General features: G+C 40.9%; 1 protein-coding gene across 2 annotated transcripts; it reads right to left on the bottom strand.

The window, feature by feature from the left end:
- Window positions 1–2616: 2616 nt before the first annotated feature.
- On the bottom strand, window positions 2617–7356 carry LOC105721384 (selenide, water dikinase 2-like). Of its 2 annotated transcripts, none has more exons than XM_064370185.1 (2): window positions 7340–7356; window positions 2617–3584 (listed from the first exon to the last, which is right to left on the bottom strand). In XM_064370185.1, exons 1-2 carry the CDS (start codon window positions 7354–7356, stop codon window positions 2696–2698), a joined length of 906 nt encoding a protein of 301 aa, XP_064226255.1. In that variant the 3' UTR covers window positions 2617–2695. The 2 variants fall into 2 exon arrangements, with proteins under 2 accessions (XP_064226255.1, XP_012313868.3); XM_012458445.3 differs by lacking the exon at window positions 7340–7356 and adding an exon at window positions 3760–3894 and having other exon boundaries at window positions 2617–3631.
- Between the last annotated feature and the right edge of the window lie 6788 nt (window positions 7357–14144).

The raw sequence follows: 14144 nt of genomic DNA, 5'->3' as shown, positions 1-14144 counted from the left end.
CTACTAAGGAGGCTGGGGTGGGAGAAAAACTGAAAGGTCAAGGCTGCAGTGAGCTATGATCATGCCACTACATTACAGCCTGGGCGACAGGGCGAGACCCTGTCTAAAAACACACACACACACACACACACACAAGAAAAAGGCTGGATGCGGTGACTCACACCTGTAATCCCAGCACTTTGGGAGGCCAAGATGAGGATCCCTTGAGGCTAAGAGTTCAAGACCAGCCTGAGCAACATCACTAGACCCTGTCTCAAAAAAATGTTTTTAATTAGCCAGGTGTGGTGACATTTGCCTGTAGTTCTAACTATTCAGAAGCCTGAGGCTGGAGGACTGCCTGAGCCCAGGAGTCAAAGTATACAGTAAGCTATGATCACACCGCTGCATTCCAGCCCAGATGACAGAGCAAGACCCTACCTCTATTTAAAAAAAAAAAAAAAAAAAAATTGGGCTGGGCGAGGTGGCTCACGCCTGTTATCCTAGCACTTTGGGAGGCCGAGGTGCCAATAGTAATGAGGTTAAGAAACGCTGTACTAGAATATGTTAATATTTAAAACACAAAATTAGTTACTTCTATATCTCAGTATTACCTTTATCATCTCCAAAATTACCTCTATCTTTCAGTAAAACAAATATTCACTATATTAATAATTGGCTGAATAATTTGTTACATTGAAAGCAAAAAGACATGGCTTTAAAGCAGCAGCGAGAGTTTAAGCTTGCCTTAATCTCAAACCAATCAGCATGCACTCCCCTATTTTGAGCCCATAAAAGCCGCGGAGGCAGCCACATTGGGAGAGAAACTACCTGACTGCAAGGGTTGGGGACCACTCCCATGTCCCTTCCCCACTGAAAGCTTTTCTGTCACTCAATAAAATTATTCTCCACCCTCCTCACCCTTCAAATTGTCAGTGTAACCTCATTCTTCTTGGATGTGGGAGAAGAGCTCAGGAACTGCCTAATGCAGGTACAAGTCATAACACAGGGGGGCCAAGTGGGCAGGGTGCCTCCAGCAGTAGGCCCAGGGACAAGCAAGGCCCAGGCAGTGGGGGAGGTAGCACCAGCTGTGGAGGTTCCCAGTCAGCAAAATGGCTGAGAAAAATCCTGTGTCACTTAGAAATGGAGTAAACTTTACGTGGAATGCTGCCAAATCTATCAAACCATTCAACACGCTGGTGAAAGCCACAGCATCAAACCCAAGACTACTACACAATTTATCGTCTTGACAAAAGTAAGTAGGAAGGTGGAAAGGCTACATGCTGTGTGTTAAAGACTGTTGCCCAATCTAACATGTTTGAAATTCCAAAAATTGTTCATAGCTTCTACATTTTATTAAAATTTAACTTGAAAATGCATTTACCAGCTGGTTGTCATAACTTCCTTCCTATCTAGCCAAGTAGTTTAGGAATATTCTGTGTAATCTACTATTTTAAAACAGGTAACAAGACCTCTTTTCTCTTCTTTATAATTCTATTAAAGTATTCCTATATGTAAATTAGAAATAAGCAAGCTGTCCTATTTAGGAATAGCTAAGCTGTTTTTTAAAAATCCTATTATGTTTTTATCTGATCCTCCATTTCTTCCTTGCTTTTCATACTCCCTTTTCTTCTTTTTTCCACATTTTTTCCTCTCTTCTGGTTTATCTTATACCCTGATTCCCTGAGAATAGATTTTATTCTTACTATAGGAATTGTAGGCATTGTATGTTCTCAGCTATATTCACAGCTTAAAAAAAAAAAATGCAAACAGCTGTGAGTTAAAGGCACTGATTCTAAACTTTTTGGATGAAACTTTGAAACGAATCCTTCCAGTGACAAAGCAACCAGAGTATTTGTTTGTTTGACATCTTTACTTTTTTTTTTTTATTTAGGAAGAAATTACTCTTTATTGATCAAATCACCAGAAATTTGCAGCAAACGACTTAACCTGTTAATAACCACCAAGACCTGGGCTCTGAGGCTTGCTCTGCCTCTCCCAGTCCTTAATGGGGCTTAGAGGGAGAGACGTCATTAACAGAGACCAAGCCAGATGGTTGCAGGTCGTCCTTTCCCAGTCATGACAAGCTGCTCAATTCTTGTCCAGAGCAGGAAACAGCCAGTACTCAGTAAAGTCAAACAAAGAATTTGAGGTGGCATTATAAGATCTCGCTTGACAATTTAGATTTATCAACAGTATTCGTCCAAAACTTATTTGCTTCTGATCTAAATTTTTTCATTTTGCAATTTGTGTGTGGTTTTAATAAATCATCTCAATCCCTCTGCAGAAATTAATCAATCCAGTGCAAAGAAAAATCCCTTAACCTGGAATAACCTCATCTTACTTTGGAAAGAGAAAAGAGAGGTATTTCTGCTCCTCCTCCACCCAAGCGATGAACAAACATCCCCCACAAAGTTCAAAATGTTACTCTGGCCTCGGAATGTACATAAAGGCTGCTTTTGATGGGCTGATTCCAATCACCTAGAAAGGGCAGCTGGAACCACTATGCAGGCAGCCTTCTTTGGAAATTTCTTAAAATCAACTCTTGAGAACCATCGGTGATTGTGTACAACAGCTCTACCGTCCAAACAGCTTCTGTTCTTTCATCTCACGAGCAAGGTTCAGAGGAGACATTTGAATTGTCAGGAGCAAGAGCAGCAGCTGTGGCCCCACGAGATAGGACTTCAATAACTCACGGCTTGTCAATGATCCGGGCCGTTCAGCTTCCCTTTTCCACAATGCTAAGGATCCACGCTTGGTGACCCTCTCCGTACTTGGAGGATATGATTTCGGAACAAAAGCGAGCCGCCTGTTCTCTAGGCAGACAAATCAGTAATTCCCCAGAGGTTTCAGCTGAGGTTCCTTGAAGGAGCCCAAACCGTCCACTGGCCTTGCTGACGGCAGCCATCTTGGCAATTACTGGAAGATTATGAATAACAAAGGACACTTCTTTTCTTTGTTGTTTCTCAAGGTTCTGGGAGTGTCCTAGAATGCCAAAGCCTGTGATATCTGTGGCCGCATGGGCATTAAATGTGTGCATTAAACCTGCAGCAGTTCTGTTGAGGGTAGCCATATTGAGCATGGCTTCCTGATACGCCAACTCCACCTGTTCTCCGGAGACCACCATCTTTACTTTATTCCATCTTTCAGGATTATCCAGCCATTGGTGGGCACTGACAGCAACCTGGGTTCCTAACGGTTTGGTTAACACCAGCACATCCCCAACCACTGCGCTGTCGGGCGTTATGAATTCATTTGGCTGGCACACCACAGTGGCAACTCTGCCGATTATAAGCCAAGGGTTGACCATAGTTTGCCCACCGGTCACTGCAGTCCCTCCTTCCTCAGTCGAATCCCGAAAGCCTTTGACCATGAGTGGCGTTACCTTCTCGCGTTCCTCCTCACTCATACTCTGGCTGACGCTGAGTAACATCAACATGTCACACTCAGTAATGCCCATGGCGTAGAGGTCACTCAGCACGTTGGCAGAAGCTGTGCGCCCCATCACGTAGGGATCGTCCACCAAGCGGTAAAAGCAGTCCGTGGTCTGCACCAGTGACAGGCCCCCACGCCTCAGGGGGATGACGCAGGAGTCCATCCCGATGCCCAGGGCCGGAAAAGTGGGGCTGGGGCCCACTCCGGTTTCCTGGGACGCCTCTTCCTGACCGCCCACCAGGCCCCGCGTCAGTCCCGCCAGGAGTTTGAGCAGGGTCTCCTGCGGGACCTTGCAGCCTCAGCCCTTCATGCCGGAGAAGCCGGTCAGCCGCCAGCTCGGGCTCAGGCCCCAGGGGGCTCCAAGGGCCGGTAGTTGGAGAAGCTCCGGCCCAGAGTTAAGCCCGCCGGGCTCGAGGAGCCTTCCACAGCTGCCATCGCCGCCATTGCCTCTCCGCAGACGCCCGTCACCGAAGCTTCGGCCATCACGCACGGTCAGACTCACGCCACACGCAGCCTTCCAGGTCTTCCTCTAATATCTTTACTTTTGAAAGAAGAACTCTGAGTGGTTTTTCACTACATTCCATCAGGGTCTTATGAGATATGTTATTGTGTGAAGCAATTCCATTTCGTAATAATCTATTATTATTCTCATTGTTTCTGTAGGAGAAAACCCTTCAACCAAATACATTCTAAACCTGCTTCAGTAGCAAGCAGTCTGTCAAGTAAATATTTTAACTGTTTGTTTATCTAAATCATGAAAATGCTGTGTATTCTGATTCTAAGTTGTTGAACCAAAACAATTTTTTTGGTTCCAACTATATATGATTCAAGGTTTATTGCAATTGTGGGTTTTAACAGTGAATAGTTTTTTCGAAACATCAGAACACAGAGAAAATTATCCACTGGTACCATACACAATCTTTGTTGTTAGATAAACTCAGACTATACTAATAGAAACCCCTGGAATAGATGTTTTATCCTTGGTAGTTTATTTCACTCTCCTTCACCTTGTAATGATTCTCATGGTAGAGGGAGCAGGGGAGGGAGATATTTCTCAGAACTAAGGCCTCCGAAAAAGAGCCAGATACGGTTATAGAATAATTTGGGTACAAATTGGAAAACCAAAAATGATAAAGATAATAAAAAAATAGTTCAAAAATAATCAAGAAAGCCTGGAATTTTAAACTTAAATTCTCCAGTAGAGTTTTGAGTTGGGTTACTCCTATTTAATTACCTGCTGTTTAAAAGTTGAAAGATATCTGATTATCTCATTAAAAGTAAGACCTGATGATTTTCTAATCACCTTTTTTAGTAATTTTTTAGTGATGTATATTTCTTCAGAAAGTTATACTAAATTTCATTCTCTCTGGAGTAAAATATACAATTAAGGGAAAATGGACAAAGCAAGGGTTATCTGTAAAGGTAGTCATTTATGCTTAAAAATTATAGAAACAAACTATTAGCATTCCTGACTTTGTTTACGAAATGACTTAATTTGCTAAATGTTCTACCCTTTCTTGCTTTTAGCAGTTAGTCCGTCTTGCACTATTATTAATTCATCTTCCAGTAAAGGGCTGTTCCTAATGATGGAAACAATACTCATCTGAGAAGTAATATAAGAGATATTATCTGTACACAAATACTTTACAGAAGAAACTTAATAATTAGCTTTAACAATTGGAGGTAGGAATGAGTAAATGATGTTAGCTTTGGTTAAATGAAACAAATTGAAGTGAACGAAACCTCATTGCTCTATTATTGAAGTCTTGATGAAGACTCAAGAGGGTAAAACATTTTATTTCACCAGTATTTACTGTACAAATGGGGTAGGCCATGTGGTCTATTTTTGCAACAACTGAAACTTTCCTACACGTTGACAAATGCCAGAATATTATAACCACTAATTTGAAATTTTTAACCATTGAAAGAGCTAAAGTTTATTTCTTTGCCATTTATAAAAAGAAAGATGTAAGAAAATCATGAATTTCTTTTCCACATGATAAGCATACTAGTTACAAATTCAAACCCTGCATATCAGGACTGCTTGGCAAAACTCAAAGCCTCATTTAATACAAAATGTATGGACTTTAATTTTTTCTTGAAAATCATTCTGTATTCTACTTTCTTTTTCACTGTTATGAATAGCTGGGATTTCCTGGACCTGTAGACCAGATCTCCTTATTATATTCTCTCACAGGACTCTGTGAAAGTTCACTGGAGCATTTATATGGTTATAGTTCTATATCATTCATTATTTGAAACCCAGCATGGAACAGTGCCTAGAATATAGCAAGTACTCAATGATTACTTGAAAAAATAAATGAGTTAAGATTTACTGAGTTTAAGAAATTGGGTCAGGTGTGGTGGCTCAAACCTGTAATCCTAGCACTTTGGGAAGCCAAGGCAGGAGGATCACTTGAGGTCAGGAGTTCAAGACCAGCCTGGCCAACATGGTGAAACCCACTACTAAAAATACAAAAATTAGCCTGGCATGGTGGGCATCCTTTCCAGCATCTATTGTCTCCAGATTTTTTAATGATCACCATTCTAACTGGCCTGAGGTAATATCTCAATGTGGTTTTGATTTGCATTTCTCTAATGATCAATGATGATAACCATTTTTTCATATGTTTGTTGGCCTCATATATGTCTTCTTTTGAAAAGTGTCTGTTCATGTCCTTCACCCACTTTTGAATGGGTTTGTTTGTTTTTTTCTTGTAAATCTGTTTTAGTTCTTTGTAGATTCTGGATATTAGTCCTTTGTCAGATGGGTAGATTGCAAAAATGTTTTCCCATTCTGTTCGTTGCTGGTTCACTTTAATGATTGTTTCTTTTGCTGTACAGAAGCTCTGAAGTTTAATTAGATCCCATTTGTCTATTTTGGCTTTTGTTGCCAATGCTTTTGGTGTTTTAGTCATGAAGTCCTTGCCTATGCCTATGTCCTGAATGGTTTTGCCTACGTTTTCTTCTAGGGTTTTTATGGTGTTAGGTCTTATGTTTAAGTCTTTAATCCATCTGGAGTTAATTTTAGTGTAAGGTGTCAGGAAGGGGTCCAGTTTCTGCTTTCTGCACATGGCTAGCCAGTTTTCCCAACACCATTTATTAAACAGGGAATCCTTTCCCCATTGCTTGTTTTTGTCAGGTTTGTCAAAGATCAGATGGTTGAAGATGTGTAGCATTGCCTCTGAGACCTCTGTTCTGTTCCATTGGTCTATATCTCTGTTTTGGTACCAGTACCATGCTGTTTTGATTACTGTAGCCTTGTAGTATAGTTTAAAGTCAGATAGGGTGGTGCCTCCGGCTTTGTTCCTTTTGCTTAGGATTATCTTGGCAATGCGGCATCTCTTTTGGTTCCATATGAAGTTTAAGGTGTTTTTTTCCAGTTCTGTGAAAGAGGGTCATGGGTAACTTGATGGGGATAGGATTGAATCTATAAATTACTTTGGGCAGTATGGCCATTTTCACAATATTGATTCTTCCTAACCATGAACATGGAATGTTTCTCCATATGTTTGTGTCCTCTCTTATTTCCTTGAGCAGCAGTTTGTAGTTCTCCTTGAAGAGGTCCTTTACATCCTTTGTTAGTTGTATTCCTAGGTATTTTATTCTCTCTGTAGCAATTGTGAATGGCAGTTTATTCTTGATTTGGCTCTCCTTAAGTCTGTTATGGCGTATAGGAATGCTTGTGCTTTCTGCACATTGATTTTATATCCTGAGATTTTACTGAAGTTGCTTATCAGTTTAAGGAGATTTTGGGCTGAGATGATGGGGTCTTCTAAGTATACAATCATGTCATCTGCAAATAGAGACAATTTGACTTCCTCCTTTCCTAATTGAATATCCTTTATTTCTTTTTTCTTTTCTTTTTTTTTTTTTTTTTTTTGCCTGATTGCTCTGGCTAGAACCTCCAATACTATATTGAATAGGAGTGGTGAGAGAGGTCATCCTTGTCTAGTGCCAGAATTCAAAGGGAATGCTTCCAGTTTTTGCCCATTCACTATGATATTGGCTGTGGGTTTGTCATAAATAGCTTTTATTGTTTTGAGATGTGTTCCATCGATACCTAGTTTATTGAGAGCTTTTTTTTTTTTTTTTTGAGACGGAGTTTCGCTCTTGTTACCCAGGCTGGAGTGCAATGACGCGATCTCAGCTCACCGCAACCTCCGCCTCCTGAGTTCAGGCAATTCTCCTGCCTCAGTCTCCTGAGTAACTGGGATTACAGGCACGTGTCACCATGCCCAGCTAAATTTTTATATTTTTAGTAGAGACGGGCTTTCACCATGTTGACCAGGATGGTCTCGATCTCTTGACCTTGTGATCCACCCGCCTCGACCTCCCAAAGTGCTGGGATTACAGGCATGAGTTATTGAGAGCTTTTAGCATAAAGGGCTGTTGAATTTTGTTGAAGGTCTTCTCTTCATCTATTGAGATAATCATGTGGTTTTTATCTTTGATTATGTTTATGTGGTGGATTACATTTATAGACTTGCATATGTTGAACCAGCCTTGCATCCCTGGGATGAAGCCTACTTGATGGTGATGGGTAAGCTTTTTGATATGCTGTTGCAATCAGTTTGCCAGTATTTTATTGAAGATATTTGCATCTATGTTCATCATGGATATTGGCCTGAAGTTTTGTTTTTTTTGTTGAGTCTCTGCTGGGTTTTGGTATCAGGATGATATTGGTCTCATAAAATGATTTTCGAAGGATTCCCTTGTATTGTTTGGAATAGTTTCAGAAGGAGTGGTACCAGCTCCTCTTGGTGTGTCTGGTAGAATTTTGCTGTGAACCCATCTGGACCTGGGCTTTTTTTGGTTGGTAGGCTATTAATTGCTGCCTCAACTTCAGCCCTTGTTGCTGGTCTATTCAGGGTTTCAACTTCTTCCTGGTTTAGGCTTGGGAGGGTCCAAGTGTCCAGGAATTTATCCATTTCTTTCAGGTTTACTGGTTTACGTGCATAGAGTTGTTTGTAGTAACCTCTGATGGTAGTTTGTATTTCTGTAGAATCGGTGGTGATATCCCCTTTATCATCTTTTATTTCATCTATTTGATTCTTCGCTCTTTTCTTTTTTATTAATCTGGCTAGTGGCCTGTCTATTTTGTTGCTCTTTTCACAAAACCAGCTCCTGGATTTATTGATTTTTTGAGGGATTTTTTGTGTCTCTATCTCCTTCAGTTCTGCTCTGATCTTAGTTATTTCTTTTCTTCTGCTAGATGTTGAGTTTTTTTGATCTTGCTCCTCTAGCTCTTTCAGTTTTGATGATAGGATGTTGATTTTAGATCTTTCCTTGCTTCTCATGTGGGCAGTTATTGCTATAAATTTTCCTCCTCTAGACACTGCTTTAAATGTTTCCCAGAGATTCTGGTATGTTGTGTCTTTGTTCTCGTTGGTTTCGAAGAACATCTTTATTTCTGCCTTCATTTCATTGTTTATCCAGTCAACATTCAAGAGCCATTTGTTCAGTCTCCATGAAGTTGTGCAGTTCTGAGTTAGTTTCTTGATCTTGAGGTCTAATTTGATTGCACCGTGTTCTGAGAGACTGTTTTTTTTTGTTTGTTTGTTTTTTGAGACGGAGTTTCGCTCTTGTTACCCAGGCTGGAGTGCAATGGCGCGATCTCGGCTCACCGCAACCTCCGCCTCCTGGGTTCAGGCAATTCTCCTGCCTCAGCCTCCTGAGTAGCTGGGATTACAGGCATGCGCCACTATGCCCAGCTAATTTTTTGTATTTTTAGTAGAGACGGGGTTTCACCATGTTGACCAGGATGGTCTCGATCTCTTGACCTCGTGATCCACCCACCTCTGCCTCCCAAAGTGCTAGGATTACAGGCATGAGCCACCGCACCCAGTGGTCTGAGAGACTGTTTGTTATGATTTCCGTTCTTTTGCATTTGCTGAGGAGTGATTTACTTCCAATTATGTGGTCAGTTTTAGAGTAGGTGTGATGTGTTGCTGTGAAGAATGTATATTCTGTGGATTTGGGGTGGAGAGTTCTGTAACTGTCTATTAGGTTTGCTTGGTCCAGATCTGAGTTCAAGTCCTGGATGTCCTTGTTAATTTTCTGTCTTGTTGATTTGTCTAATATTGACAGTGGAGTGTTAAAGTCTCCCACTATTATTGTGTGGGAGTCTAAGTCTCTTTGTAGGTCATTAAGAATTTGCTTTATGTATCTGGGTGCTCCTGTATTGGGTTTATATATATTTAGGATCGTTAGCTCTTCTTGTTGCATTGAGCCTTTTACCATTACATAATGCCCTTCTTTGTCTCTTTTGAACTTTGTTGGTTTAAAGTCTATTTTATCAGAGACTAGGTTTGCAACTCCTGTTTTTTTTTTTCTCTCTCTCTATTTGCTTGGTAAATCTTCCTCCATCCCTTTATTTTGAGCCTATGTGTGTCCTTGCATGTGAGATGGGTTTCCTGGATAAAGCACACCAATGGGTTTTGACTTTTTATCCAATTTGCCAATCTGTGTCTTTTGATTGGGGCATTTAGACCATTTACATTTAAGGTTAATATTGTTATGTGTTAAGTTGATCCTGCCATTTTGATGCTAGCTGGTTGTTTTGTCCATTAGTTGACACAGTTTCTTCATTGTGTAGATGCTCTTTACCGTTTGGTACATTTTTGGAGTGTCTGGTACTGGTTGTTCTTTTCCACGTTTAGTGCTTCTTTCAGGAGCTCTTGTAAGGCAGGCATCATGGTGACAAAATGTCTTAGCAATTGCTTGTTCATAAAGGATTTTATTTCACCTTCGCTTATGAAGCTTAGTTTGGCTGGATATGAAATTCTGGGTTGAAAGTTCTTTTCTTTAAGGATGTTGAATATTGACCCCTACTCTCTTCTGGCCTGTAGTATTTCTGCCGAGAGATCTGCTATGAGTCTGATGTGCTTCCCTTTGTGGGTAACTCAACATTTCTCTCTAGCTGCCCTTAGCATTTTTTCCTTCATTTCAACCCTGGTGAATCTGACGATTATGTGACTTGGGGTTACTCTTCTTGAGGAATATCTTTGTGGTATTCTCTGTATTTCCTGGACTTGAATATTGGCCTGCCTTTCTAGGTTGGGGAAGTTCTCCTGGATAATATCCTGAAGAGTGTTTCCCAGCTTGGATTCATTCTCTCCGTCACATTCAGGTACACTATCAAATGTAGATTAGGTCTTTTCACATAATCCCATATTTCTTGGAGGCTTTGTTCATTTCTTTTCAGTCTTTTTCCTCTAATCTTGCCTTCTTGTTTTATTTCTTTGAGTTGATATTCAATCTCTCATATTCTTTTTTCTGCTTGGTCAATTTGGCTAGTGAAACTTGAGTATGCTTCACGAGTTCTCATGTTGTGTTTTTCCACTCCATCAAGTCATTTATATTCTTCTCTAAGCTGTTTATTCTCATTAGCATTTCATCAATTCTTTTTTCAAGGTTCTCAGTTTCTTTGCATTGGGTTAGAACATATTCTTTTAGCTCAGAAAATTTTGTTATTACCCACCTTCTGAAGCCTTTTTCTGTCAATTCGTCAGATTCATTCTCCATCCAGCTTTGTTCTCTTGCTGGTGAGGAGCTGTGATCCCTTGGAGGAAGGGAAGCCTTCTGGTTTTGGGTGTTTTCATCCTTTTTGCGCTGGTTTCTTCCCATCTTTGTGGATTTATCTACCTGTGGTCTTTGTAGTTGGTGACTTTTGGATGAAGTTTCTGAGTGGATGTCCTTTTTGTTGATGATGAAGTTATTTCTTTCTGTTTTTTTAGTTTTCCTTCTAACAGTCAGGCTCCTCTGCTGTAGGACTGCTGGAGGTCCACTACAGACCCTGCTTGCCTGGGGATCACCTGCAGCAGCTGCAGAACAGTAAGGGGTGCTGCCAGTTTCTTCTTCTGTTATCTTCGTCCCAGAAGGATACCTGCCAGATGTCAGCCTGAGCTCCCCTTTATGATGTGTCTCTTTGGATATATAGGGATCAGGGAGTGGCTTGAGAAGACATTCTGTCCCTTATAGGAGCTCAAGTGCTGAGCTGTGAGCTCTGTTGTTCCATTCAGAGCTGCTGGGCAGTTATGTTTAAGTTTGCTGCAGCAGAACTCATAACCACCATTTTTCCCAGGTGCTTTGTCCTGGTAAAGTGGGGCTTTATTTATAAGTTCCTGACATGCTGCTGCCTTTTTTTAGAGTTGCCCTGCCCAGCAAGGAGGTAGCCTAGTCACAGTCTTCCAGCAGAGGCATTACTGAGTTGCTGTGGGCTCTGCCCAGCTGCCATGTGAACTTCCTTGCAATTTTGTTTATAGAGGTATAGTTAGAACTCGGTAATGGTGGTCTGCCTCAGTAATGGCAGACTGCCTCTGTAATGACAGACTGCCTCAATAGTGATTGACTGCCTCAGTAATGGGGGATGCCCTTCCCCCATAGAGCTGGACTGTCCCGGGTCCAGCTGCATTTGCTCTGAAACTCTCAATTCAGAGCGTTTCGGATTGCTGGTTTTTGTGGGGGTGGGCCCCACTGAGCCAGATCACCTGTTTCCCTGTTTCAGCCCCCTTTTTTTTTTTGAGATGGAGTTTCACTCTTGTTACCCAGGCTGGAGTGCAATGGCGCGATCTCGGCTCACTGCAATCTCCGCCTCCTGGGTTCAGGCAATTCTCCTGTCTCAGCCTCCTGAGTATCAGCCCCCTTTTTTTCACTTGAATGGGCAGCTCTGTCTCCCAGGCATTCCAGGTGCCTTTTGAAACAGCTGCCCAGATTTGTGTGAGTTTTTATGCGGAGACCCATTGCACCGGCTGAAACAGCCATGCTGGAAACTTGTAGCGCTTTTCAGCCCAGGAATCTCCTGGTCTGTGGGCAGTAATAACTCAACTGGAAATGTGATGATCACTCACCTTCTGCATTGTTCTCGCTGGGAACTGCATTCCAGAGCTGTTCCTATTCAATCATCTTGGATCCCTTTTATTAAAATTTTTTATTCTTTTGTAGAGATGGGGTCTTGCTTTGTTGCTCAGGCTGGTCTCAAACTGCTGGGCTCAAGCAATTCTCCCGTTTCAGCTTCCTAAATCACTGGGATTATAGGCATAAGCTACCGTGCCCACCACATGGAAGTTTTTGAATAATAAATGTAAAGAAACACTAAATCAAGCATTACTTTTATATTCATGACATTGAGATTTGTATATAAAACAGTTATAGATATCATATAGATATTTATTTCCCCTTATTTATCCTTAATTGGGGATCTCAGGTCATTATGATTCAAAATTCGAAACATGGGAAAAACAGACAGACTTATCCTTAGAAGTTAAATTGATCTACATAATTGTAGACAAGTGAAGACTTCCCTCCTTACCCTCTGAGAGTTCAATAACTGGGCCTGTGAAGCGTACTAACAACAGACAGAGTAATGAGAAAACATATAGAAATTTATTACGTGTGTAGTGGCATCACAGGAAGAAGAGTACCTGAAAAACCAGGGAGATTTAGGAGCTTATATACCCTCTTCATAGGTGAGAAGGGAGCCAGGGTTGTAGCCAATTTCGGGCAGAGTAAATGATTTTGGGAAAAGATGGATGGCCCTTAGAAGAATAGATGATAGTTTGTGACATTTGTCTGAGTGTGGTGTGAACTTTTAATCCCCTCTCTTGTGACTGAGATAACTTTCACTGGTTGATGAAACTCCTGTAGAGTTTCACTGATGGAAAACTGATGACGAATTGAGTTCCTTTGCAGGATCTATATTTAGGCAGATAGAGGGCGTTCAGAGAAAGTCTCTCTCTGTATTTGCTGTTTTTCAAGTATCCTCAGCTCAGAGTAATACCCCAAAGCACCATATTTTGAGTGGGCATTTTCTGAACCCCTTCATAAAAAATTGGAAAAAAATTGACAAAATAGAGAGCAGAGTTGCTGTGGAGTTAGATACTAAGGGTGATTGGGCAGGGTTCACTTCACCCCACCCAGCCACCCCGATTAGAGGAATGTTTTTGTCTTTTCTCAATTTTCTGAGTCTTACTGTCAAGGATCAGCCTTCAGAACAAGTGTTCAGTAATATTTCTCTGAAAGAAAATGAAATTCACAGGTCATGTTTAAACTTCCATTTAACTCTAACCTTTAGCAAGAGATGCAACCAGAAAAAGTTGATAATTCAGCTTAAGTCCTTGTAAAATAACCTTGCATACTGAAGAGTAGGAGGATATGCCACCCCAAAATATGTCAGCTTGGCATAAGGATTATATTGAAAGGTGTAGCAAGAATAGTGATTGATTATATAGGCTCTTTTGAAGTCTGCTTTGCTGGAAGTTTTAATAAAGAATCTCAGATTGGAGTTTTAACAACAGTTGAGTATAGGAAGCCACACCAAGAACTCACCAACAGATGTCTCCTCTCAGGGTTCCCCAAATATTCTGAGGTTCCCGGGCCTGCCAGAAAGTGATTTTTCTTCCCAGTAAGGTTAGGAACTCCATAGGCAAGGTACAAAGCCAGTTTTTATTTAAAGGGGCTTTACTGGCTCCATAAAGTCAACCTTAATTCCTTAAAACTGTTTGTCATATCTATTTTTAAGCATATCATTCACAAATGTGTCGTCTGAGTCAAAACTTTGGTAATATAACTATTTCCACTTGTGCCTTATTGCAAGGAGAAAAGGTTCTTATTAAACTTATGTGAATAACTATATTATCACAAAATAAGAATATCTGATAAGAGATTCTAATTCTGGAGGGATCAGGTATGGAGGAAAAGATAAATGTTTTGTTTTGTTTTTCATTTAAAAA

The sequence above is a fragment of the Aotus nancymaae genome, unplaced genomic scaffold, assembly GCF_030222135.1.
Source record: "Aotus nancymaae isolate 86718 unplaced genomic scaffold, 86718_ANA_hifiasm-v0.15.2.pri h1tg000103l, whole genome shotgun sequence".
Taxonomy (NCBI): domain Eukaryota; kingdom Metazoa; phylum Chordata; class Mammalia; order Primates; family Aotidae; genus Aotus; species Aotus nancymaae.
The sequence above is the reverse complement of the archived record's forward strand: the minus strand, read 5'-3'. Positions and strand labels throughout refer to the sequence as shown.